The sequence below is a fragment of the Eremomyces bilateralis genome (assembly GCF_010015585.1).
Source record: "Eremomyces bilateralis CBS 781.70 unplaced genomic scaffold P152scaffold_9, whole genome shotgun sequence".
In the NCBI taxonomy this organism is placed as follows: Eukaryota; Fungi; Ascomycota; class Dothideomycetes; order Eremomycetales; family Eremomycetaceae; genus Eremomyces; species Eremomyces bilateralis.
Genome location: NW_022985075.1, coordinates 457,039 through 480,398, shown reverse-complemented (window position 1 = coordinate 480,398; position 23,360 = coordinate 457,039). Strand labels below are relative to the sequence as shown.

Below are 23,360 nucleotides of genomic sequence, written 5' to 3'. Positions count from 1 at the left end.
TCATCAATCATATCAATTGATCTGTGACCGCATCAGCGAACAAATCCCAGCCACCGCTCAGGCTGGCTCTATTCCTCCGCTCGCCCTGGCTGAGTATTTGGTCGGGAGGTATTTCGGATTGGCGAAAAAAAAGCTAACCTTGCTTTTTGTTAACGGGTTGAATTTCAGGAGCCAGAGCCAGCTAACAGATGGCACCCTTTATGACCTCTTGTTTGAACCAGACAGGTCGTGATGCGGTGCTTCACCCATAGTCATCATGACTTTTAGAACCATCTTCTGGCTGTCATCCTGACTTCTCGCAGCCATCTCGAATGCGTCCTTGATACTGTCGAGGCCTTCGAACCGGTGCGTGATCAACTTGGAAATATCGGGGAGATTCGGGTTGGAGATCGTTTGTTGGACCAAGGTGATGCCCTCTGGATATGTATCCGCATATCGGAAAACGCCCACGAGATCGATTTCACGAAGCGCGGCGGCGGAGATCGGGAGGGTCTGGACTGGATTCCCCATTCCTATCAACATGACTTTCCCGCCTGGTCGTGTCGCCTTGGTAGGAAAATCGCCCGTTAGTTCGAATCTTTCGGACGAGTAGAGGTGAGAGACGTACAAAGATAGCAGTCTGAAGACAAGATGGAACTCCAGTGCATTCAAACACAATATCCGGGGCGCCTAGCTCGGACCCTGAGGCCAGGATTTTGCTTTTGATGCTTTCCGCTGTTTCCTGGGCAAGAACAAGGCTCTCCTCATTTGAATTTGGCCGCCGAAGGGGTATGGGGAACCCGGCGTGAGCAAATCCATTATTCGTAGCGAACGACACTCGACCCGCATCGATGTCTGCAATCACAACGGACTCGGCTCCACGAATAATGGCCATCGTAGCTACCAGCAAGCCGACGGTTCCCGCTCCTAGCACCAGAGCCTTTTCTCCTCCTTTCAACTTGGCCCTTTTCGAGGCATGAACCGCGACGCTGAGAGGTTCAAGCAATGCCGCATGCTCTAGGGAGACATCGTGTGGAAGCCTACTTCTGATCAGCCCTGGTCCCGAGGCGTACCGTTAGAAACGCGAACGGAGCTTCCACTTACTTGTGACACCACCGCGCCGGATGATTGATTCGTTCCTGTAAGGTGCCTTGCGCGTGCGGAAACACCCGCGCGCTGCTACGGAACCTCATCGCTTCACAGATGTTATATCTCCCCTCCTGGCACCGGGCACACGTCTCACATGGCATCCCGACTTCAAGCGCCACCTGATCTCCGACCTCGAAGCCATCGACATCGCTGCCGACTGCCTCGACAATACCAGCAGACTCATGACCCAATGAGAGGGGCTCGCGGACGAGGATATCTCCATTCCGAAAATGATGGTAGTAATGGAGGTCCGACCCACATAGCCCAGTTGTTCGAACGGAGATTTGCAGGTCATTTGGTTCGGGAGGAGGTAGCTGATGCGTCTCCTATATCATCCCCACAATAGGTATATGGTAAGCAAAGCGGATGATGCGAGCGGAACTTGGTTAAAAATTGCGAAGATCAAGACTCACAATCCTCAAGTCCTTCACACCATGCAAGACAGAGGAGCGTATCGATGTCATATTGGAAGTCGGTTGAGAAAAGCAAGGTAGGATATGAGGAAAGCTTTCAGCGATATTACAGCTAGAATCTGAGGACCTGCGAAATTGCCGCCGAAAAGAGCGGTTTGAGACGCCGTTTTTGACGGAATCCCACAGAGTCTGAGAGTCGAGAGTCATGTATCGAAGTACCCAGGCCCCTCTAATGCCTGCTAATTACGTAGTCTCATTTCTGTAGGCTATTTTAGTTCTGGGGTGCCTAAAACTCGTCCTAACGTTTTCTAATTAAGTAAAATAATAATTACATGTCCATGAAGACCTATACGACTGGAAGCTGACTTACAATGCCATTTTTCTTCTGTACAACGAAAAGGGCAGTATTCCCCGAAGTAGTCGCGAATAATAGATGGTTCCGCATTCCATTCCCGGACAGCCGAAATTGCATAACTCCAGGTCGTAACCGCAGCGTATTCTACAAACCAAGGTGAAACGATCCTGCCATCCGCCCGCATTATTTGCATTTCTATCAAAATTTGCTCCCCAAAGACGATACCGTTGGCCGTCGACACAGGCAAGAAACCGAGATGACCCTGATAGGTGGGTGGATTATAGTTCGGCTGGGTCAAATCCGATGAGGAAATGGTCCGCGTATTCGAGCGGTGTCGTTCGCAATAGAACCGACGAGGGTGATTCCGGTACCACCGAGGGTTCCTCTGAGTCGGGACCTTGCAAAGATCTAGTGAAGATTAGAAGAGAGTTTATACCTGTACCTCATGCATATTCGATAGCACACCAAGCCCGTAGGACGCCGATTGTCCCATTTGCACAGCTACAGCCTATAATGACGGTTAGACCATGGGTTCTCACAATATCTATTACTACCATAAGCCTCCACCAGTGGTGTTTGAGCCGTCTGCATAAACTGAAAAGCCATTCCCTAAGCGTCGAGTAAGTAAAGTAATAAGATAAATGAGGGTAAGATATACCTCGACCCAAAGTACCGCACCTTTCGGGAACTCTTCAGGCGCAAGTTGGACCATCAATAATTTTCCCGTCCATAATCCAAACGTCCTGTCCTGGAGCCGGAGGTAGTTGGCCACTCTCATATAACTGTATGAGGAATGAGATATTCTTGTGCTGGAACGCAAGTGACTCGTCCAAAAGCATTTCTCGTAGCTGGAGTAGCCTACTCTCTGCGTTGATTATGGGGGTTTCTGTGAAGGCAGGGAGGAATGTAGGTTTTTTGGTCGGCATAATGAGGAGAGGATACAGCTATTGACTTGACTAACTAATATACGCTCTTGAGTTTTTGGCGGTGAATGGTATGAAGTCGGGGAGCACGGATATTAAATGACGGAACGGAATAGATGCGCTGGCGCTAAACCCAAAGTAGATAGACTAACCACAAGCGGTAATTAACAAGTCCATTTTTATAATTTGGAAGGAATTGTTCAATCAATAGGAAAACAAGTCGTTGACCGGACAATAATGAGGAGAGATAGGAATTATGGTTCCCGTGTAGCACCGTAACTTTTTGAAGCGTAATAGTACTTTACAGGTGTTGCTACTGACGCATGAACATACCTTTTTTAGCGACTTGAGGCTCGGCTGAGTCAGTAGTTCCTCAAAATAATGCCTGAAGAGAGAAGATGGTAAGCACATGGGAGCTCGATGGCAAGCTGGGGCCCCTGCAAGTTGGTTTCTGGGATTCATCACCAAGAATATAGGTAGTATCAGATAGGAAAGGAAAGTTGTTGCACTGAAGATGCACTGCAGCATGTTTACAGATGGACCTCTCGGTGATATTGGCATGAGGCTTGGGCAATTTCGGGTTAAGAGTCATGGTGCACATGTTGCGTTACAGTCATCTCCATTCGCTCATATTCGTCACTTAATGGACATTTCCACTTGTATGACGCTATGCGCCTTTCAGGCGTCACCGGAAGCCTCTAGCAGCTCCCATAGGACGCCTATCTGTTTGCTATTCTCCTTGACTGTGATGAGTTGCATTTCACAATATTCTGCAAATCCATCATGTGAAACAGGGCCAGAGAAGTCAGCCCTGCCGTTCGGCGACTTGAAGTCCATCTATTCAACTCTTGTGTGCATCCACGTATCCAGCCCATCACAGTATGGCCTCTCCTGCACGCTCGCCTTCGAAACCATACGCTTGTAGCCGGGTCTGCTTCCGCTTTTCTCGTTTCTTGGTTTTCTCCTCCTCGGCCTTCTGCATCAGGAAGACCTTCTCAACCGGGGCTTGTTCGTATCCGTCCGGGATGTCGTCGTCTTTATCGAGGTCCTGAATATTGTCAGCATGAGCCGATCGAAGGAGCAGTGAGTGCCGTACTATTTCACCCAAGAGTAGAATGTTTTCGCCGCGAACGAGGAATATGCCGCGCTTGATATCGGCGAAGAACTTGGGGACGAATAATCGCTCAACCGTATCTTGTAGAACAATATTGCCTGAACCGCCATTCCAATAAGCCTATGACCTCTCCGATGGCCTGCGACGAACTTACCATACTGATCCCAGCTTCTCAGCACGCCGATCAATTTCCGTCCATCGCGAAGAACGACCATAAGTTTCTCTGAAATGGCGCGTATTGCAGTCAGCCTTCCAACAATCAACACCAGTCCGTCTGCCAGGAGGGTTAGGGTCGCATCTTACTGTCGGTCAGGTCCAATAGCTGCGCTGCGGTCGTGAACATTTGCGGTGGAAGCTGAGGAGCTAGCGGTGGTGCCATCGCCGGTGGGGGTGCATTTTGCTGGGTGGAAGGACCGCCCCCTGGCGGCGGTGGATCATTCAGCGACAGATCCTCCATTGATTGCTCGGGTATTAATTGCTTTGCTTGTTCTGCCGGTCCATGATAGTAGAGAGCGCAGCGAGGATGGACTCAGCAATCGGAGCAAGATTCGATGAGGGTTGTGGAATGGTGATGCACGTGACCTGTATGTGATTGAAATGGCCAATCAGATGGCGCTAAAGGAGCCAGCCGATTTCCCTCACTTCGATGACGAACCTCTCAGCCTCTCTCTTACTTCAGTTGTAATACAGATTCTTTCTTGATGCCACAGATCCGGGTATCACTAACTCAAGCCAGGTCGATCCTATTGTTTATAGGGAGAAATATGGGAATTTGAGGAAGCTGCCATGGCATGAAGCGGTCGATGCTCCTCAAGAAGTCCTTGAGGTCTTGAAGCGTCAATGCAACCACTGAGCATGATGAGTTTCAATCTACGGCTAGAAAGTATAAATCATATCTTTTCGTTATCGTCTTTGAGGTCTACCTTAAAGTGTAATTAGTGGTATGCTAAATCAGTACTGTCGATGCTGGGAACTGATTTCTATTCTGAGTCCCATTTCTTCTTTCTTTTCTCCAGGCGAACACATAAACTTGGATATATCCTGACATATCATCACTGGGGCGCCTGATGCTATTGTTTAAGGAGCATGGAATATTGAGCTAAGTATTTTCCTGACGGCCTTATCTTTCGGCCGTGGCATCTGCCTGGACACAGTTGAAATGCGTTCACCCCGTGAAGATAGTAGGTCCTGGAGCATTATATTCGATCTTGTCCTGATATATGTTGATGTCGATGCCCGGATCACTGTTTCAAATTAGCGAGCATCCATCATTTATTGTCTGCGCCCTCATACCTTTGGGAATAGGCCCCTGGAAAGCGCACACCAGGAGGATTGGCAGACCCTCCGCCGGTCACCTTGACTGTGCTTAGAGTTAGCTTGATATTTTCCTTGGAATGGCGGGTTGCGGACCTTGGTAACAGCCGGGATAAACTTGTGCCGGCATCGAGTGCAGCGCAATTGCCTCCGCACGGACAAGATAGTCGCCTGATGCGATACTCTTCGGGACTAGGAGTCATCAGTCGCCGTCACCCATATCTCTGCCAATGGATGGTCTCACCAGCGAATTCCATTTTTCCGCAGTTCTCGTTCAGAATTTCCTTCGCACCTTGTCAGCGGATCGAGGCTGCCCGAGCCATTGTCGGACGTACTGTTCCCCACGATGCATCGGTGCCCGCATACGAATTCGAAGCCACCTTGAACCAATTACAGCCGCCGGTTGATGATGCTGCATCTGCAACCTTGCACATGTAGACCTGCACTGGACCGAAATGGCGGCCGCCTATCGCGGTTAGCGAAATAACCCAAAGTGGAAGTACCAATGCTTGAATTCCAATATCCAATATCCAAGAATTATGGGGGTTTACCAATCGCTTCTTCAGTGCACCCTCGGGTATCGTGTTGGTGCATCTCGACTGTAAGCTTGCCTCCGGCTGAATTGAGAAGTTAGGTCAGCGTTTCTGGTACTAAAAGAGCAATTGGAAGATTCCACAGTATCGTTCATACCTTGGACATCACAGACTGACTGAGCGGGTCCGCTGTTTGCATTGCATTCGATCTCGGGGGCAGTGACATCCGTCAGGGGGGAGTTATTATTCGTGATACGTGTGCATTTCGTTTCTACCCGCATTGTTAGACCATATCACGAACTCTCGTTTGCTAGTTCTACTTGCCCATATCCTGGCCATTCACCCAAAGTTGCTGCCATGTCGCGTGGGCAGAAGCGAATCCAACTAGGGACAGAATTGTTGGTAGACTGGCGTAATGCATTATGAGGCTATTGAAGACTTCAACCCAAGTGAAGAAAAATACTTATGCAAGTCGGCCTGCGCTTCCAAGATATTGATATGGTTTTATTGCCCTCACCCCTTCCACGCCTCGTCAGCGCTGGACTGGTCGCCCGCATCATAGTCTGAATTAGAGTACTACGTAGTAGCAGCACATTTATCCTCCGCTCATTTCATTTCTTATTTAGGCTCGCACACCTCGTTCGTGTTGATCGTGCAGTCCCAAATTAATGATGGCGTCGGATAATGACCAATAACGGCACGGAGGGCGTCGAGGGAGTGGTCAGGTTTTTTGAAACACGCCAATTGGATTGCAAGGTGGAAACCACCATATGAGCGAAACAGGAATAAACTCGAATATATCCCGGTTTCGACGATTAATTTATTTAACTTAGGCCCAAGGGACCTGAAAATGAGGGGAAGATCATTTTACGTGGATAAAAGTGTCATTTTCTGCCATGTGCATGCACTGTATTTCGCGTGTCCAGACAATCCCCGGTTGATCCTTCGAGGCGATCCTACATACTAGTAATCAAGTACTTAGCCGATGGCTTTTACATGATTTGTAACGAGACATGTCCAGTCGCTTGAGCCGTGATAGAGGGTGTGACCATCATCGTGCGTTTTCCCCGAGCTGAGGGTCTCCCCAAACTGCCAGAAAAGATCCCCAGCTATGCCATTCGTGCTCCTTGAGGTTTTCTGCCACGGAGCCTCAACACCACAGTGATCTTTGGTCACACCATATTCCTCCAACAGGCATGGCTTCTTCGCTGCCGCACAAGCTTTTGCATGGCTCTGGACCCAACCGTTCCCAAAATCGTTACTTACACCCCCTAGACGATGGATTAGTGACGATCGGCGAGAAGATGTACTAAAACACTTACAGCCCTCTGGATAGAGGTGAAAAGTACCGAAATCGAGCGTCGGAATGGCGAGATTCTTTACGAAATCCACCCCTTCGCCAAATTGATACGGGTAAGAGCCATCGCCCGGCAACCCGAACCCTTCATCTCCCAGCGTGACCAGGTGCTCGGAGTCCAAAGATTTAACGTATTTCGACGTCTCCGTCGCCCACTTTGTGATAACCGACGTGTCGCAGCCTTTGCACCGCGGCTCGTTCGCTAGCTCCCACGCGAACACCGCCGAGGAAGCTTTGTAGCGATTCACCACGGTGCGGATGTAAGTGCGGTATTGATTCTGCGCCGCCTCGTGCGTATACCATCCCGTATTGTCCGCGCCGTTGGCGAAGAATTTCATGTATGATTTGAAGCCACCGTAGTCGTCCCAGTTGTTAACGAAGTTGATGATCAGTTTGACTCCGCGCGCTTCGGCGGCTTTGACGATGTAATCGAGGCGTTGCAAGCCGTCGGCGCCGGTGTTGATCTGAGCTGGCTTGCCAGGCACCAGCGCTTGGAAGTAGACGGTTCCTGCCGCTACCCGTTGGCACTGCTCGAACTTGGAGAACGGGTGTCAAGACATACCTGATCTTGGTATGGCATTTACGTCGTTAAACCCCCAAATCCGCAAGATTTTTAGCCCGCTGCTCTTGAAGTCATCCAACGACTTGTCAACGTCGGCATTGTTTGTGAGGAAGCTAATCCAGTACGAATTGGTTCCTGCAAAATACTTGGTTACGCCATCGATATTGAACTTCAGTCCATTAACACTGGAAATACCCTGCGCAGAGGCAAGACCTAAAATCGAAAAGAGCGGGAGCCACCTCATTGTCAAAAACTGGGAGACGAGAGCATGAAAATTGCGTCTCGGACTCACAGGCTAGGAGGGGCATCTTTAGACAACTATATAATGTCTGGACGATTCATAAAAATGACCAGTGAACGTCGCCAGGTTTCTAAAGTCGCAGATTGGCACCGTGCAATTTTGGAGCATGATGCCGTACAAAGTACGGAGCACCGTAATGAGTAAATCTGTGAAATCGCATGAAACCGATACCCTGGTCGGCCTGGCCTAGTTGTCTAGGATAATTAAGGTATTTGATTCTCGGGCCAATGTCGGTTGATCGAATTTCTCTCCAGGCAAACGATTAAATGAAATTCTATATAACGAAGGCTAAAGAAATGCCAGGTTCATGGAAAGTCAGGAATCGAAATATCAACTGACCACAATCTTGTTCGAGAAACGGAGCACATCGAGTCCGTGCCCCATTAAGCCTAGTAGAGGTTGCAACTCAGACCATAATTGGAGCGGCGTTTCTGCGCATTGGAGGAACCGGAGGTTCCGGAGCATGCCAGCCTTGAACAAGATGATGAAACGAAAGGAATTCCACCGAGCGACTGGCCAAAGCGAGAGTAGAAAATTGAAGCCGTGTGCCCGATCTGGGGGCTGTACTGCTGCCCACATTCATGTTCACGAAACATGACTTGAGCATAGAAGAGACTTGACTGTAGGACGCAGAAATAACAGAGAAACCCGATTCGGGCCATGGCGCTGATCACCTGCAAATATATACTGTATAACGGCCAAAGAGGGCGTCAAGAAAGGTGAACGAAACAAACCAATCAGAGAAGATGGCTTGGGTATGGGAGCTCATGGTCTCATGCAGGGACAGCTCTAAGGTTTCGGGAAGCGACACAACCAGCAGGATACAACCGTACCGGCAAGAAACTGATATAAACCATATAACTCCCCTCATTTTGACGACATCTGCATCAATATGTCCTCACCGCAAGACGAAGAGCGCAGAGTCGCCGAGGCGCGGGCAGCCGTGACGGCATCGCTCGCAGCGGTGGGCAGCTCCATCGACAACGACATGAAGACTCGAGCGGCCGACCTTCACGCGAACGCGGCATCGATCGAGAAGCAAGAAAAGCAAGTCGCCAAAGCCACGGCCGCGTTGACCAAAGAGACGGCCAAATTGCAGAAAATGGCGGACACCAGCACGAAAAAGCTGAAAGAAATGGGCGACTTGCAGACATGGGCGGAGACGATCGAGCGAGACATGCTGGTTATCGAGGAGACTATGAGGCTGGTAGAGGGGAAAGAAGATGCGAATAATGCGAGCGGAACCAATATCACGTCTTCGTGAGCCAATTTTTGTCGGGCGCAATGGCATGGGAGTCTTACGCTTCGAGCCAAGTGCATGCCGCCTAGACAGTGACGGGACAAGCGATTCCGACGAATATCAGATTGAGTACAACTGTATAATCAGCACCAGAGTAGGATCAACATTTCTTCGAGGATGGGTTATCTCGGAGTTCGGCGGAGGGATTGTAGGTAGGCTGCAGGAATTCATCAATAGGCACCTGGGTCCATGATCCATCGGATTCTGGTGGTAGGTGACGCAAGGGAGCGGTATACTTGTATCTTAAGTTAGAGCGACAGAAAATGAGTTCAGTTGAATGGTCCCGGATGATGTACTCGAGTTGCCGAGCGATGTATTGAATCGTTGATATATACAACCCGATCCTCTTATAGAGTCGAATATAATGTTATAATCGAACTCTGACCGGTACGGTGTGTGTCAAACCGTTGGAGAGCGTAACTGTTGGACGTGGTTTAACTCAGGTACGACCCGTCCGCTCAGGTTCCGATGGCCCGAGCGTCTCAGTATTCCATCATTCAATCAATTGCGGCGGCAGCTTTGAAGCCTTGCAGAGGTGATGATTTCACTTCCACCCCGTTCACACAATTATCAACACAAACTCCTCCCACAAACCTTTCTCCGCACTCCTCCATCTAACCTTTTCTCCAATCTGACCTGGACACCATCTTCAGAAAACTTTGAGCACGATTTGATGAAGGAAGTTGCCTGCACCTTCGCCCTTCACCATCTCGACGTCTCCCGACCCACCTTCTGAACGGTTTCCGATATTCGCCATCCCCTTCACATTTCCCCTTCTCCAGCTATTACCTGAGTCCGTTCACACGATCTTAGAACACGGAGGAGGCTTCATTGTGATATTTGCCATCTCCAGATCTTGGAGTTTACATTAAAGACTACTTTCATCCGCCGACGCCGCGATTAGCAATCCGACCTGGAGCTTCCAGCCCTGCTATCAGTCAGGACCACGAACCCACGACTGGTGACAAAATCAACACTATTCCGGGGACTTGTTCCCTAGGTAGTTGTGAGCATGGGGAGGATCGAGAAGTCGTCGACGGCGCGCCACGATGCAACCCTGGTATGTCAAGTGTGATCGATCATGGTATGGTGTCTATATGCTAACCTCCTCCAGTCTCCGATCATAAGCAATTTCATCAGTGATATCCAAAAGTGTCCCGTCCATCAGATACCGGCGAAAATCGCCACATTCCCAGGTTTATGGCCTTTCCCGAGAGGCGATCTCTACCACTGGATTCCTGCCCTCGACCAGTTCGACTCGATCTTGGAGCGATGTGTTAAGGAATATGGCCTGGATAAAGGACCTCAATCTCAACCTTTTAGCAATCGAGTTTCATGTGGGGCAGATGAAGAAGCATCGGATAAAAAAGAGCACAATGAAATCCCCGAGGATGCCGATTTCCGCCTGCTTCACACCATCTTGCGGTTCACAACGCTGCTGCTTGAAAACTGTGGAAACCGAAGCATCTATAACAGCAGCAGCCATCTGAACAACCTCCTCAACACCACCGACCTTCGAATTCTCACCGGAACACTCGAAGTCGCCGTCCGTCTTTCTATGCGATATTTCTCATCACGACAGCGGTCAGCGAACAACTCACTTGTCCCGCCTCTTCACAACCTGGTTGCGTTCAACTTGGATAATATCCACAAACTTGCATCACCGTTTTCTACCGGTACACCGACTAGCGCGCACAGCTCGTTGCTAAGCTTTAAAGGCAAGGAATCTAGCGATCCCGTGCCCGGAACGTCGACGAAGCAAGCCAAGGTCAGCGGATCGGATCTGTCAGCTTTCGTCGGGCCAGATAGCACGGAACAACTGCGTCAACAAGATTGGACTACTGTTAGTTTGAGCTATTATGCAGAGTCGAAGTCCCACGCGGATTCGTCATCTGAACAGAGAAGGCGATCCAGAGATGATGTGGCATCACCTTCTGCTTCTCCCACGGCCCAACGAGCTTCAAACATCGCTGCACGGCAGAGTGGCACCAACGAACAAGCAATTGCCTTTGCGAATGAACACGAGGAGCGGAAACGATCTGATCAGCAGTCCATAGAGATCTCTCGCGATGAAATCTCCTCTTTACAGGTCGAAGAGCTAGTTGCCAAGCATGTCGACAATCTTCCTACCGCCAACAAATACGACTTGCTCCACAAGATCCGCATCGCCAAGGCCATATCATCCGGCCATGAAGCTCGAGAATTGCTCATAGGTGTTCGACTACTTGCCGTGGCGAATCTTGCCTACATTTGCGGAGAGTCCGTCTTCCAGCAGAAGGTTGGCCAGAATGACTCAGATGAGCAACGCCGGCTACAGTTGGCTTATCAGACCAGCGAATTACTGCAGCCCTCGGTAGATGGAAAGGAGGTCGTCTCTCGCCGCCTTCAGACTATTGCGATCCAGACCCTGGAAGCACTGACGAAGCAGCCAAAGAAGAGCCCCGAGGTCAACAATGCCTTGATGAGCAGCCAGAATCACGGCGTTCTCTTCTACATGGTCCGTAAAGTGGTCGCTCAATTAGCCGTGGAGGATGGCGAGGAACCAGATTACGAAGAAGAAGACTGGCGGGAGGCACTTCTTGCTTTGCTCGTCGCTCTTCCAACTTCTGCACATAGACAGGCTGATCATATGGTCCAAGCTGGCATGCTTCAGATCCTCGTGGACGTGCTGCAGCTTCGGACGGCAAAAGCCGATCGGTTTCACGCAAGAGTCCTGGGCTTCTTGGACTCGTTCATATACAATGTCCGCGATGCGTTCCAGACATGGGCCTCTGCGAAAGGTTTGGATGCCATTGCCGAGTTGACGCTCTTTGAAGTGGAGACAGCATTTGACGCTGCTCAACGGGGCGAAGGCATTCCAGAGAACCACAAAACTTCTCTTACCGACTATTCAATCCCCTTTTTCAAGCAGCAGACGATTCGGATGAACTTCAAATTCATCAACCACATGATGACGCATACCGGCACCAACATCGACCGACTGCTCCGGAATTTGATCGACTCACCTCCGCTTCTGAGCGCCTTGCGCACCGTCCTGCGGAACGCCTCGACCTATGGGTCAAATGCGTGGAGCAGTGCGGCCACGATCCTGAGCAACTTCATCCATAACGAACCAACCAGCTACGCTGTCATTGCCGAAGCTGGGCTCAGCAAGGAACTGCTAGAGGCAGTGACTCGTCAACCGATTGGTGACGACCCAGAATCCACAGGCGAGGTCGAATCATCGGCTGTCTCGGCTGGAGCTGCAGGTGACCGTAAAACCGAAGCGACTGGCATACTTCCGGTCGCGGAAGCAATCACAGCAGTGCCTCAGGCTTTTGGCGCCATCTGTCTGACCGAAGCTGGCATGAAGCTGTTCAAGCGGTCTGGTGCGCTCGATGCATTCTTCGATATCTTCGAGAGCGCCGTTCACGTCAAGGCGATGGGCTCGAACGATCGGGACGTTGCAAGCGAGCTAGGCCATGCATTTGACGAGCTTGTTCGACATCATCCTTCTCTTCGAACAATGACTCTAGTCGCGGTCCGGCGAATGCTTGAGAATTCGCTGCGATTGTGTTCGAAGAAAGCACGCGACGAGGGCTCGGGCATCAAGCTGTGGGTCTTGGATGAAGAACAGAAACTAGTCGTCTCTGGTGGTCGACACGCTCTTGATCTTGTTCAAGACCAGGACTCGATTGATGTCGAAATGGCCAATGCGGACGATGCGGGATCAGAGAGCGCCAAAGAGCCCGTCTCATCTGATGAGGTCGAGAAGTTTGCTGGGCGGAAAGACAATGTTGATGCATCCGAGATAATTTCGGTTGTCTCTCGCTTCCTGGTTGGCTTCTTCTCCAACTCCACCATCTGCACCAACTTTATCGACAACGGCGGCATGGAATATATCCTGGATCTCGCTACTCACCCAGGACTTGAACATGACTTCAAGAAGCCACCATTTCCCCTGCAGCCGAGCATTTCGCATCAAGCTTACGATGTCATCCGCCTCCTGCAGATGATCATGGAACAGAAACCACATTTGGGCCTTCCCCCTCTCCTGAATCGCATCCAGCGTGTCATGCAATCGCTCGCTCCTTTCACCGACTCAGCGGATCCATCCTCGTTTTTCAGCACCTTTGCCTATCCATCCATTTCCGGCAAGGCACCCGCAGATTTCACGCTGAACCAAGGTACCCTTTACGTCAAGCGTCTGCAGACAATCTATGTCCTCTGCTCCGCGTTGATGTCTGCATTGATGCAAAACAAGACCTACACGCATCGGGCGTCATCGACCATCGCCAATCAAGTAAACCTGACGGATGTGTATATCACGATCCTTGAAGGGCTCGGCAAACTCCAAAGCGCTTGTGAATGGGAATGGACGATCCTTATGAGGCGCTCCATCGAGACTCTGAAGGAAAGGAAGCCAAAGGATCCTGATAGTATACCAGGTCAGGACAGTGAGCCAAGCAATGCTGCCGCAGGCTCTAGCTCGGAAAACCCTCAAGTCGAAGTGACCGGAACAAACGGCCAACCTGAACGGCCAGAGATTCATTCTGTACCCGAGAAGAAACGGGGTCCGGCATTCAACAAGAACATCCCATTGATTGAGAGCCTTCTTGACAACGTTTCGCAAGTAATCACACCTCTACGTCTTGCGTTCGGAAAGATTCTCTTGCTTCGACCGCGAATTGAATCATATCCGAAACAAAATGCGATCAAGGTCGCCGAGAAGCTGGCTCAATGCGCAATCTCTCAGCTCCAGTACAGCAAGCCGACTTCTCAGGACGATATGGAGTTTAGGTTCAAATATTTCATCACCGTCGTTCGGTCATTAGAGGATGCCATGATTGAGGGATCTGCGACCGATGCTTCGGGCTCGCCCACGCAAATCCTTACCCTCGTCATCCAGTCGTTCAAGAACCAAGGTGGATTTGATGTTCTGCGCTCGATCCTCGAATCTTGCGCCGAGTACGCCCGGTCCAATGTGCCCGAGGGGAATAATGAAGAGGGCAAAGTCGACGGGCCGCACTTCATCCACGGTCTCTCTTTGGCCGCGATCCAAGCTATCGTCGCGTTTTATGCGCAGGTGATCAACTCGAAGAACGTCAATGATGCCACCCAAAGTCAGGCACTGCTCTCACGGGAGCGCAACCGCGACCGCGAACGACCAGATTATTTTTCACCATCCCAGTTCTTGGTGGAGCTTCGAACATTGACAGCAAAGCCGGTGATGGGTTTATGGGAGTCTGATTTCATGAATCTTGAGATTCGGGAGACCGCTCGATACATTCTTGACATCCTGCGGATCGTCCTTGAGGGCGACTCTGAGAATGGCGCATGGGAGCGATCGAACAAGATTCCAAAGAAGAGAGAGTTGACTCCTAGGACATGGTCCCCTCGAGATCAGGAAAACCTTAGACTTCTCGAGAACGACTATGGGGCCGACCTTGCAAGAGAAGCTCTATTCCGATGCAACGATAACTATGCGAACGCTCGGGAATATTGTTCGGTACGCAGGACCGACCCGAGGTCAATCAGGAACCGAATCCCCCAGGAGGAGCTCACAACTCCGACGCGAACCCGCTCCCCGGCGCAGCAGCCCGCGAACGGTGATGCCCAGCAGCCAGAGTCTCGACTAAACGAACCTGCGGCAGACAATCCACTGAGCTCATCGGTCATCATGCAGGATGTACTGGATAGCAACGACATCCACGGATCAAACGTCTCGCCACCCCAGCTGCCCGCCTTGGCTATCACTGACGATCAGATTCCGAGACTGCTCGACTTTACCGGGGCTCCTATGCCACCGCCGCTTGAACGCGATACTTCCACCCCTGAGAGTCGAAACTCGGGGGTGGAAGCTGCGAAGCAACCTGATGTCATCACCGTGGATGATCTTGATGAACTGCGTGCAAGTCTACGGACGAATATGATCGATCGCATTCTTGATGTTCTGAACGTGCATCCGGATCTTACGTTCGAACTGGCAGATCTCATCAACGCAACTATATCCAAGGCTGCGGATCAGACGTCGCTGCGTCAAGAGATTGGCACCATTCTGGTTCAGTCGCTCATTTCGCTGAAGATGGATGATGATGAGAAACCGGAGGATTGGCGTGCTCAAGGAAAGAAGATTGCGTCCTGCGCACATCTCTTGGCTCTTACGCTTCAAGACCGACAGTTCTACAATGCCGCCCTTTCCGATCTCAAGGACAACTTCGAGGCCCTTATTGGTTTCATCCGAATCTATCCTGTTGGTGCAGACGAGGAGTCGGTGACTTGGGTTGGACAGGTGCTCCTTATCCTGGAGAAGCTGCTTTCCCACGACCTTCAACCCAACCAAATCAAATGGACCGCTCCGAGCGAAGATACCGAGGATTTCGATATTGCTCCAATTTCTCCCCCGGAACAATTTCTACCGCTGGAAGAGAAGCAGAAACTTCTTCAGTCGCTCATCAAGATCCTTCCGAAGATTGGCAAAGATGCAACGCTTGCTCTGTCAGTGATCCGTGCCTTAGTCATGCTGACGAGAACTCATAAGCTTGCAAAGCAGCTTGGGGAAAAACAGAATATCCGAAGCTTGTTCCTCATGGTTCGGCAGTTGAACGGGTTGGGTAGTAACAAGCTGCAAAATGGTTTCATGCTGATTCTGCGCCACATTGTGGAAGACGACGAGATCATCCGGAACATCATGCGAAACGAGATTCAACAAGCTTTTGAGTCACGGTCGCAGCGACCGAACGATGTTGCCACATATGTTCGCCAGATGTCCCATCTTGTACTCCGATCGCCGGATATTTTTGTCGAGGTGACCACCGAGAAGCTGCGATTCACGCGGTGGGATACGCGGATGTCTTCCCTCACCCTGAAGAAGGACGAGAACACCGAAAGCGGCGAAGGCGAGAACTCCGAGAACAAGGAAGAGCCCAAGGAGCAAGCAAAGCCCGATGCATCTGCAGGGAAGTCCCAAGAGATCAAGGCCCCAGTTGTTGGGCATCCGGATGGTGTGATTCACTATCTGCTTTGCGAACTTCTCGCGTACAAAGATGTCAAGGATGCCGAGCAGAAAGAAAAGCCAGAACAGGAAGAACGACCTGCCGGGGACGAGACCGCTACGAATTCTCAACTCCTCTCTGTTGACACCGGCACTTCAGACGATGCTGCATCGGTTGCATCGGCGGATGTTACTCCGCCACGGACCGACCAGAAGTTCAAACCGGAAGATCACACGATTTACATGTACCGTTGCTTCCTTCTTCAATGCCTTGCGGAGCTCCTGTCCAGCTACAACCGGACCAAGATCGAGTTCATCAACTTCTCGCGGAAGTCCGATCCCCAAAATTCCACTCCCTCAAAACCGCGAGCGGGCATTCTCAACTATCTTCTCAATTCCCTAGTTCCCACGGGATCGATCGCTCATCCCAATGATATTGAATCAAAGAAGAACTCCTCTACATCGGGATGGGCCGTTTCTGTCCTCGTGGCTCTATGCTCAGAGACAGGCGAGACCGGGACGACACGAAAAGCAAAAGATGAAGCAGAACCCGACTCTGACCTGATATTCGTTCGGAAGTTCGTGCTGGACCATGCTATCAGAGCCTTCAAGGATGCCCAAGGTTCTTCGGACCCTCTTGAGATGAAGTACTCACGACTCCTTGGCCTTAGCGACCTCTTCCATCGAATGCTCGTGCGGCCACCACAGGGATCGAGCGCGCCTGGTGTGATTCCAGACCCATCGTCGCCAAAACAGTTGGCGAAGATGATGTACGAGAAGAACTTTGTGGCGACCTTGACGAATGCCACAACTGAGATCGACTTGAATTTCCCCAACGCGAAGCGTGCCATCAAGTACATCCTCAAGCCTCTCAAATACCTGCTTCATCTGTCTATCCAGCTCAGCCAGAGCTCGGAACTCCCACTCACCCCAGGGTCAATGGAAGACGATGCGATATCGTCCGCGTCTTCTTCTGTCTCGGAAATGAGCCATGATCGCGAAGAGACTCCGGATCTCTACCGCAACTCGACATTAGGCTTTCTTGAACCCAACCATGATGAGTTCGACGAGGCTGAAGACATGGATGAAGACGTCGAGCTCTATGATGACGGCTACCCTGACGATATGGAGTTCGATGAAGAGCAAGAAGATGAAGACGATGTTGTCAGCGATGACGAAGATGACGGCGTTGGTCCCATTGAAGGCATGCCAGGCGAGGGCCCAATCGATGTCGAAGTTGTTATGGATGATGGAGCCGGCATGAGTTCCGATGATTCGGACGACGACGACGACATGGATGAAGATGACGACATGGACGATGAGGACGACGATGAAGATGATGAGGATGACGAGGGTCCAAATGAACACATCGAAGAAGACTTCATCGATGACAATGGTAGCCTCGACGACCACGACGCGGGTTGGGAGGAAGAGGAGGCGGAATATGGCGATTTCCATGACTTCCAGGACGAGAACGGCGAGAACGGCGTCCACGGAAATGGACTCGATAACATCGTGTCATTGCTGCAAGGAGATCAACCCCCTGTCCAACTTCTTCAACAGCTCGGTGGCGATGGCGACATCGGAATCGATATGGGTGGTGATAACTACCTAGACGAGGAAGACATGGATGACATGGAAGGTGACGAGGAAGACGAGGAAGACGACTATGATGAGGACGATGATCTGGTGTATCGTCCAGATTTCGATGACGATGACTCCAATCTTCCCCCCGGCGCCATGTGGGGTACATTCCCTCCGGCTGGCATGCGTCTCGGCCACCCACATCACCACCACCATCACCATGGTGACCCTATGCGCCTCGACCATTTCCGTTCCCACGGTCGCGATCCTATCCGAAACATATACGGCGCTCCGCATCGCAGTCACCGACCTGGAGCGGATCGTGGTGCGACCGATGGAACCAATCCTCTACTGGCTCGTCCTGGCCCGGTCTCCCCGACTGGAGGGCGCAATATCCCCCATCCCGTTGCCGTGGACTTGTTGAGCGACTTCCCTTTCGACTTCGACCCCCTGCGACTTGGAGGCCGCGGGCCTAGTGGCATGGGTGGCGAGATGCCGTTTGCCCTGATCAATCAGATCCTTTCCGCCGTCCAACAGAACACGATGCTTCATGGGCGCACTGGGCCAATCCGTTTCTCTATTACAGGAACGGGACTCCCAGGCCAACGAATGCCAAACGCCTTGGAGGGAGCCTTCCGGATTTCTGGATCTCGCTCTGACCCGACCTCTCAACAGCCAACTCCGTTCACAGCAGTTTACTTTGTCCCAGGTACTACGATCGTTCGTTGGCAGGAAGAAGCCGCACTCTTGTTTGGAACCAGCTCCAACGAGAAAGCCAACAATGTGATCAACTCCATCCTTCGCTTGATGGTTCCTCCTGCTATCAAAGCCCAACGGATCGAGGCTGAGAAGGCCCGGAAGAGGGCGGAGGAAGAAGCCGCGCGATTGGCTAAAGAGGAAGCCGAGAAGAAAGAACGCGAGGCTAAGGAAAAGAAAGAGCAGGAAGAGCGAGAGGCCGCAGAAGCGGCTCAGCGAGAGGCCGAAGAACGAGCACGTGCTGAAGAAGCTGCCCAGCACGAAGAGGAACACGAGGATGAAGACGAAGCGGAAGAGTCTGATCAGGAAATGGAGGACATGGAGGCGACCGAACCTTCCGGTGTGGACCAGGCAGCGGCGGCGGACGATCAGCCTCGCGTTACCATCAATCTTCGTGGCCGCGAATTCGATATCACCGGCATGGGGATTGATCGAGAATACCTTGAAGCCCTTCCCGAGGAATTCCGCGAGGAAGCCATCATGACACACGTCGCATCGCAACGATCTCAGGCAGTTGCCCAGGGTGAAGAGCCTAGCAGTATCAGCCGAGAATTCCTTGAAGCTCTTCCACCTGGGATCCGACAAGAGATCCTGGAGCAGGAGGCACAGGACCGACGACGTCGTGAGCAGGAAGAGGAACGTCGCCGTAGAGCTACTGAAGGTGGTCCTGCCGCGCCTGGTGCTGAGGAGATGGACACAAGCAGTTTCCTGGCTACACTTGATCCCCAGTTCCGCCAAGTGCTCTTGATGGAACAAGACGATGCCACCATTGCCCAACTGCCGGCTCATATCGCTGAAGAGGCCCGATTGCTTAACGGAGAACGCCGACTCAACCAATACAACGATTTCCCACGACTCAGTCGCACCCGTGCGGCCTTGCAATTACCTACTGGTCGAGATGAGCCACAGGCCAAGCCAAAACCCCGTCCATATCCTCAGATGTTGGACAAATCCGGCGTCGCGGGATTGCTTCGGCTGATGTTTGTCCCAATGCAAGGGAGCGCGCGGCAGAGCTTGAACGACATCCTGCGAGACATTTGTATGAACAAGCAAAATCGTGCGGAAGTCATCAGCATTCTCCTTTCGATCCTCCAGGATGGCAGTACGGATATTGGAGCGGTGGAGAGGAGCTTCGCTCAGCTGTCCCTCCGGGCTAAACAGGGCGCTGCCGGTCCCAAGTCACCTCATCCTTTGAGGCGTACCTTAACTGGACAACTTCCAAATGGGAATGATCTTTCTCCATTGACTGTTGTTCAGCAATGCTTGGGGACCCTGTCATACCTCACAAGTGGTTCCAATTCAAGCATGGCATTGTTTTTCCTCACCGAACACGAGACCAGCGGTGGGATCCGTCATCGTACACCCAAGAAGGGCAAGGGGAAAGAGGTCAAGGCCATCAAGTTCCCACTCAACGCACTCTTGAGCCTCTTGGATCGCAAGGTCATCATGGACAGTTCGCAGGTGATGGAACAGCTCGCTTCTTTGCTCCAGATTATCACCAACCCCCTGAATCATCTCCTCAGGAAGGAAAAGGAGGCAGCTCAGCAAGAGAAGCCAGATGAAGGAGAAGAAGCTCAGACCAGCGGACAAACCGAAACCGAGACCGCCCCTGCGGCAGGAGATTCTGATGTGGTGATGACTGCCAATGACCAGACTGCTGCTGGAGCCGAAGCTGCAACCAATGACGGACAACAGCCAGCTGAGACCACCGCCGAACAGGGAGCTGCGTCCACATCTACGCCAGAAGAAAAGCCAGAAGACAAGCCCGAAGAGAAAGAAGCGGAGAAGGAAAAGAAGACGAAAACCTTTTCCCCACCTGAAGTTCCAGAAGCCAACCTTCGTCTTGTCGTCAACATCTTCGCGACGCGAGAATGTGGTCCAAAGGCGTTCAGAGACACTCTTGCACTGATCACCAATCTCTCAGCTATACCTGACGCGAAAGAAGTCTTTGGACAGGAACTTGTCCGTCATGCTCATGACCTTGGGATCGTCATACTTCAGGATCTCGAGGAGTTGCTGGTTAAGATCGAGAATGCCAAATCTGGTACCGACCTTCAGGGTGTTGCGTTAGCCAAATTCTCCCCGGCGACCTCCGACCAAGCGAAACTTCTTCGCATCTTCCTTGCGCTAGATTACTTGTTCGACCCCAAGCGTGCGGAAACGCCAGACAAGCCATCCAATTCCACAGCGGCCGAACTCAACTCTCAGCAAAAGGAACACATTCTGGCATCGATCTACGACAATTCAACCTTTGGTCCGCTCTGGACAAAGCTCAGCGAGTGCTTGACATCCATTCGCGTCCGTGGCGACATGTTCAACGTTGCTGCAGTCCTGCAACCCCTCATTGAGGTCTTGATGGTTGTTTGCAAAAACACTACCTTGAAAGATGCGCCTCTCAACCGACAGGTGTCGAAGGAGTTCGCAGTGTCAAGCCCCCAACCGGAAGCCGCTGGAATGGAGAATTTGTTCTTCACTTTCACGGAGGAGCATCGCAAGATCTTGAACGATCTTGTACGACAAAACCCCAAGCTCATGAGCGGATCGTTCTCATTGATGGTCAAGAATTCCAAGGTGCTTGAATTTGACAACAAGCGGAACTTCTTTAGCCGTGAGCTGCACCGTCGTACAGACGCCCGACACCCTCACTCGACCTTGCAACTCCAGGTCCGTAGAGACCAGGTCTTCTTGGATTCGTTTAAGTCGCTATATTTCAAATCCGGAGACGAAATGAAATATGGCAAGCTCAACATTCGTTTCCATGGCGAAGAGGGTGTTGACGCAGGCGGCGTTACCCGAGAATGGTTCCAGGTTCTGTCCAAGCAGATGTTCAACCCCGACTACGCGCTGTTTAATCCTGTGGCGTCTGACCGGACGACGTTCCACCCAAATGCGCACAGCATGATCAATCCCGAGCATTTGATGTACTTCAAGTTCATTGGCCGCATCATCGGCAAAGCCCTATACGAAGGCCGTGTACTTGACTGCCACTTTAGCAGGGCGGTCTACAAGCGCATGCTAGGCAAGGCAGTCAACGTCAAGGACATGGAATCTCTGGATCTGGACTATTACAAGTCGTTGCTCTGGATGCTTGAGAATGACATCACCGACATCATCACGGAGACGTTCAGCGTTCAAAGTGAGGTGTTCGGAGAGACCAAGGTTCATGACTTGAAGGAGAACGGCCGCAATATCCCGGTTACAGAGGCGAACAAGCACGAGTATGTCCGTCTGGTGGTGGAAAATCGATTGACGGGTGCTGTGACTGAGCAATTGGAGCACTTCCTGAAGGGTGAGTTCCATCAACCCCTACCCATCTACCAGCTCATGACTAATGATTGATTAGGATTCCATGAAATTGTCCCCGCAGAGCTCATCTCCATTTTCAATGAGCAGGAACTCGAGCTGTTGATCTCCGGTCTTCCGGACATTGATGTCGACGACTGGAAGAACAATAGCTCGTACCAGAACTACACTCCTACTTCCCCTCAGATCCAGTGGTTCTGGCGAGCCGTCCGATCCTTCGACAAGGAAGAACGAGCTAAGCTTCTCCAGTTCGTTACGGGCACCAGCAAAGTGCCTCTCAACGGCTTCAAGGAGCTTGAGGGCATGAATGGATTCTCCAAGTTTACCATTCACCGTGACTACGGGAACACCGATAGATTGCCCAGCTCACACACTTGCTTCAACCGTAAGTCTCGTGCATCCCAAATGTATCTACTGCAACTAACACATTTTTCAGAGCTCGATTTGCCGGAATATGACTCTTACGAAACCCTCCGTCACCAGCTCTACACGGCAATGACTGCTGGCAACGAGTATTTTGCCCTTGCGTAAATTTGAGCTCTTGCTCTTTTCTCAAATTGAAACCCGAATACCTTTAGCATTGCCCGGCGCTTGGGGTCTGCATGCTTTCTCATGGGCCTACGACACGGATGACGGAAGCGGCATGACTAGCAGCCGCACGGATGGGAAGTTCTCGTTCGGTGCTAGCGGTTCGACACGAGTTGCCCTTTTTTTCGTTTCGGAATGTATGCTTTACCTTATTATGCGCTTTGGTTTGAGATTTCCGCCGCCATGCCTACCACGCCTACACTCGAGATACAAGCGGTGGAGGCGAAGTGCAGATTGGCTCCACTGGGCGTTCTCGATGGGCTGGACCGTTGGGGACATGGGCAAAGGCAGTCTCGGCAGCGGCTAGATGGCAAAAACTATGGGATCTGGGCTGCACTGTACATAATTTTACTACATCAGATAATCGAGTGCTTCAGGTTCATGTTTCGTTGTCTTTAATTGCAGCGAATTACCTTTTCCACGTGATGTAATCCAATCAACGTCGATGGCTTGGCGTGCTTGGGCAGCCACCAGGTTGCATAATTCTATGGTCTACCATCTTACAAGCTTTCCATCCTTCATGCAAGCTTCGCCATTGAAGTCGAGGATAACCCAATCAACGTAGGCAGGAATTACGGAACCAATCACTAATCATAAGACGCACCATGCAAGGCATGCTGCATGGCCATTATTTGACAGTTAGTGATTGGCTGGATCTTACCAGTTACCCGTTTACAACGCTTCTCGCTGCAACTAATTTCATCCGACTCTTCCTACCAAAGGCGGACAGGCAGTATCCAAGCTTAGGCTCGGACCGGTGTCCAAGACAGCACTCGGGCTTATGGTTGTAATGTCGTCCGGAGAATCGCGGTGAGAATTCAAATCAAGCAGTTCCACTTTCCTTCCTGAATGTGAG

At 51.3% G+C, this 23,360-nt stretch overlaps 7 protein-coding genes across 7 annotated transcripts; 2 read left to right on the top strand and 5 right to left on the bottom strand.

Moving 5' to 3' along the window:
- Window positions 1-101: 101 nt before the first annotated feature.
- On the bottom strand, window positions 102-2,009 carry P152DRAFT_343976 (GroES-like protein). The gene is made up of 5 exons (XM_033675350.1): window positions 1,912-2,009; window positions 1,542-1,839; window positions 1,084-1,454; window positions 608-1,019; window positions 102-546 (listed from the first exon to the last, which is right to left on the bottom strand). Exons 2-5 carry the CDS (start codon window positions 1,746-1,748, stop codon window positions 199-201), a joined length of 1,338 nt encoding a protein of 445 aa, XP_033534240.1. The 5' UTR covers window positions 1,749-1,839; window positions 1,912-2,009; the 3' UTR covers window positions 102-198.
- Window positions 1,631-2,928, bottom strand: P152DRAFT_344026 (uncharacterized protein). Its single transcript, XM_033675353.1, has 5 exons — window positions 2,555-2,928; window positions 2,464-2,505; window positions 2,362-2,404; window positions 1,912-2,304; window positions 1,631-1,839 (listed from the first exon to the last, which is right to left on the bottom strand). Coding segments are annotated over exons 1-5 (600 nt in total). The 5' UTR covers window positions 2,675-2,928; the 3' UTR covers window positions 1,631-1,837.
- A 765-nt stretch (window positions 2,929-3,693) lies between these two features.
- On the bottom strand, window positions 3,694-4,276 carry P152DRAFT_396787 (Sm-like ribonucleo protein; the record flags this gene model as incomplete). Its single annotated transcript, XM_033676377.1, has 4 exons — window positions 3,694-3,867; window positions 3,916-4,031; window positions 4,088-4,156; window positions 4,237-4,276. 4 exons carry the CDS (start codon window positions 4,274-4,276, stop codon window positions 3,694-3,696), a joined length of 399 nt encoding a protein of 132 aa, XP_033534238.1.
- Window positions 4,277-4,629: 353 nt separating this feature from the next.
- P152DRAFT_435896 (uncharacterized protein) lies at window positions 4,630-6,061 on the bottom strand (the record flags this gene model as incomplete). The annotated part of the gene is made up of 7 exons (XM_033677545.1): window positions 4,630-5,177; window positions 5,227-5,293; window positions 5,344-5,439; window positions 5,492-5,531; window positions 5,583-5,713; window positions 5,799-5,864; window positions 5,938-6,061. The coding sequence occupies 7 exons, from the start codon at window positions 6,059-6,061 to the stop codon at window positions 5,099-5,101; spliced, it is 603 nt and encodes a 200-aa protein (XP_033534237.1). The 3' UTR covers window positions 4,630-5,098.
- A 621-nt stretch (window positions 6,062-6,682) lies between these two features.
- On the bottom strand, window positions 6,683-8,007 carry P152DRAFT_507439 (putative mannan endo-1,4-beta-mannosidase A; the record flags this gene model as incomplete). The annotated part of the gene is made up of 4 exons (XM_033682534.1): window positions 6,683-7,051; window positions 7,103-7,645; window positions 7,700-7,912; window positions 7,992-8,007. 4 exons carry the CDS (start codon window positions 8,005-8,007, stop codon window positions 6,759-6,761), a joined length of 1,065 nt encoding a protein of 354 aa, XP_033534236.1. The 3' UTR covers window positions 6,683-6,758.
- A 724-nt stretch (window positions 8,008-8,731) lies between these two features.
- P152DRAFT_458429 (uncharacterized protein) lies at window positions 8,732-9,621 on the top strand. The gene has a single exon (XM_033679460.1). It carries the CDS (start codon window positions 8,893-8,895, stop codon window positions 9,262-9,264), a length of 372 nt encoding a protein of 123 aa, XP_033534235.1. The 5' UTR covers window positions 8,732-8,892; the 3' UTR covers window positions 9,265-9,621.
- A 232-nt stretch (window positions 9,622-9,853) lies between these two features.
- P152DRAFT_482087 (uncharacterized protein) lies at window positions 9,854-22,883 on the top strand. The gene is made up of 4 exons (XM_033681864.1): window positions 9,854-10,360; window positions 10,415-21,902; window positions 21,957-22,301; window positions 22,353-22,883. The coding sequence occupies exons 1-4, from the start codon at window positions 10,313-10,315 to the stop codon at window positions 22,445-22,447; spliced, it is 11,976 nt and encodes a 3,991-aa protein (XP_033534234.1). The 5' UTR covers window positions 9,854-10,312; the 3' UTR covers window positions 22,448-22,883.
- The last annotated feature ends 477 nt before the right edge of the window (window positions 22,884-23,360 follow it).

Excerpts from the sequence above, each read along its gene's own strand:
- P152DRAFT_343976 (XM_033675350.1), bottom strand. The coding sequence starts at position 1,748 with ATGACTCTCGACTCTCAGACTCTGTGGGATTCCGTCAAAAACGGCGTC. Across the intron at positions 1,455-1,541 it reads GTGTGAAGGACTTGAGGATT|GAGACGCATCAGCTACCTCC; the intron begins GTGAGTCTTGAT and ends GGGATGATATAG. Across the intron at positions 1,020-1,083 it reads CCGGCGCGGTGGTGTCACAA|GCTTCCACACGATGTCTCCC; the intron begins GTAAGTGGAAGC and ends GATCAGAAGTAG.
- P152DRAFT_344026 (XM_033675353.1), bottom strand. The coding sequence starts at position 2,674 with ATGAGAGTGGCCAACTACCTCCGGCTCCAGGACAGGACGTTTGGATTA. Across the intron at positions 2,506-2,554 it reads GTGCGGTACTTTGGGTCGAG|GGAATGGCTTTTCAGTTTAT; the intron begins GTATATCTTACC and ends CTCGACGCTTAG. Across the intron at positions 2,305-2,361 it reads ATCGGCGTCCTACGGGCTTG|ATCTTTGCAAGGTCCCGACT; the intron begins GTGTGCTATCGA and ends AATCTTCACTAG.
- P152DRAFT_458429 (XM_033679460.1), top strand. The coding sequence starts at position 8,893 with ATGTCCTCACCGCAAGACGAAGAGCGCAGAGTCGCCGAGGCGCGGGCA.
- P152DRAFT_482087 (XM_033681864.1), top strand. The coding sequence starts at position 10,313 with ATGGGGAGGATCGAGAAGTCGTCGACGGCGCGCCACGATGCAACCCTG. Across the intron at positions 10,361-10,414 it reads CGCGCCACGATGCAACCCTG|TCTCCGATCATAAGCAATTT; the intron begins GTATGTCAAGTG and ends AACCTCCTCCAG. Across the intron at positions 21,903-21,956 it reads ATTGGAGCACTTCCTGAAGG|GATTCCATGAAATTGTCCCC; the intron begins GTGAGTTCCATC and ends ATGATTGATTAG.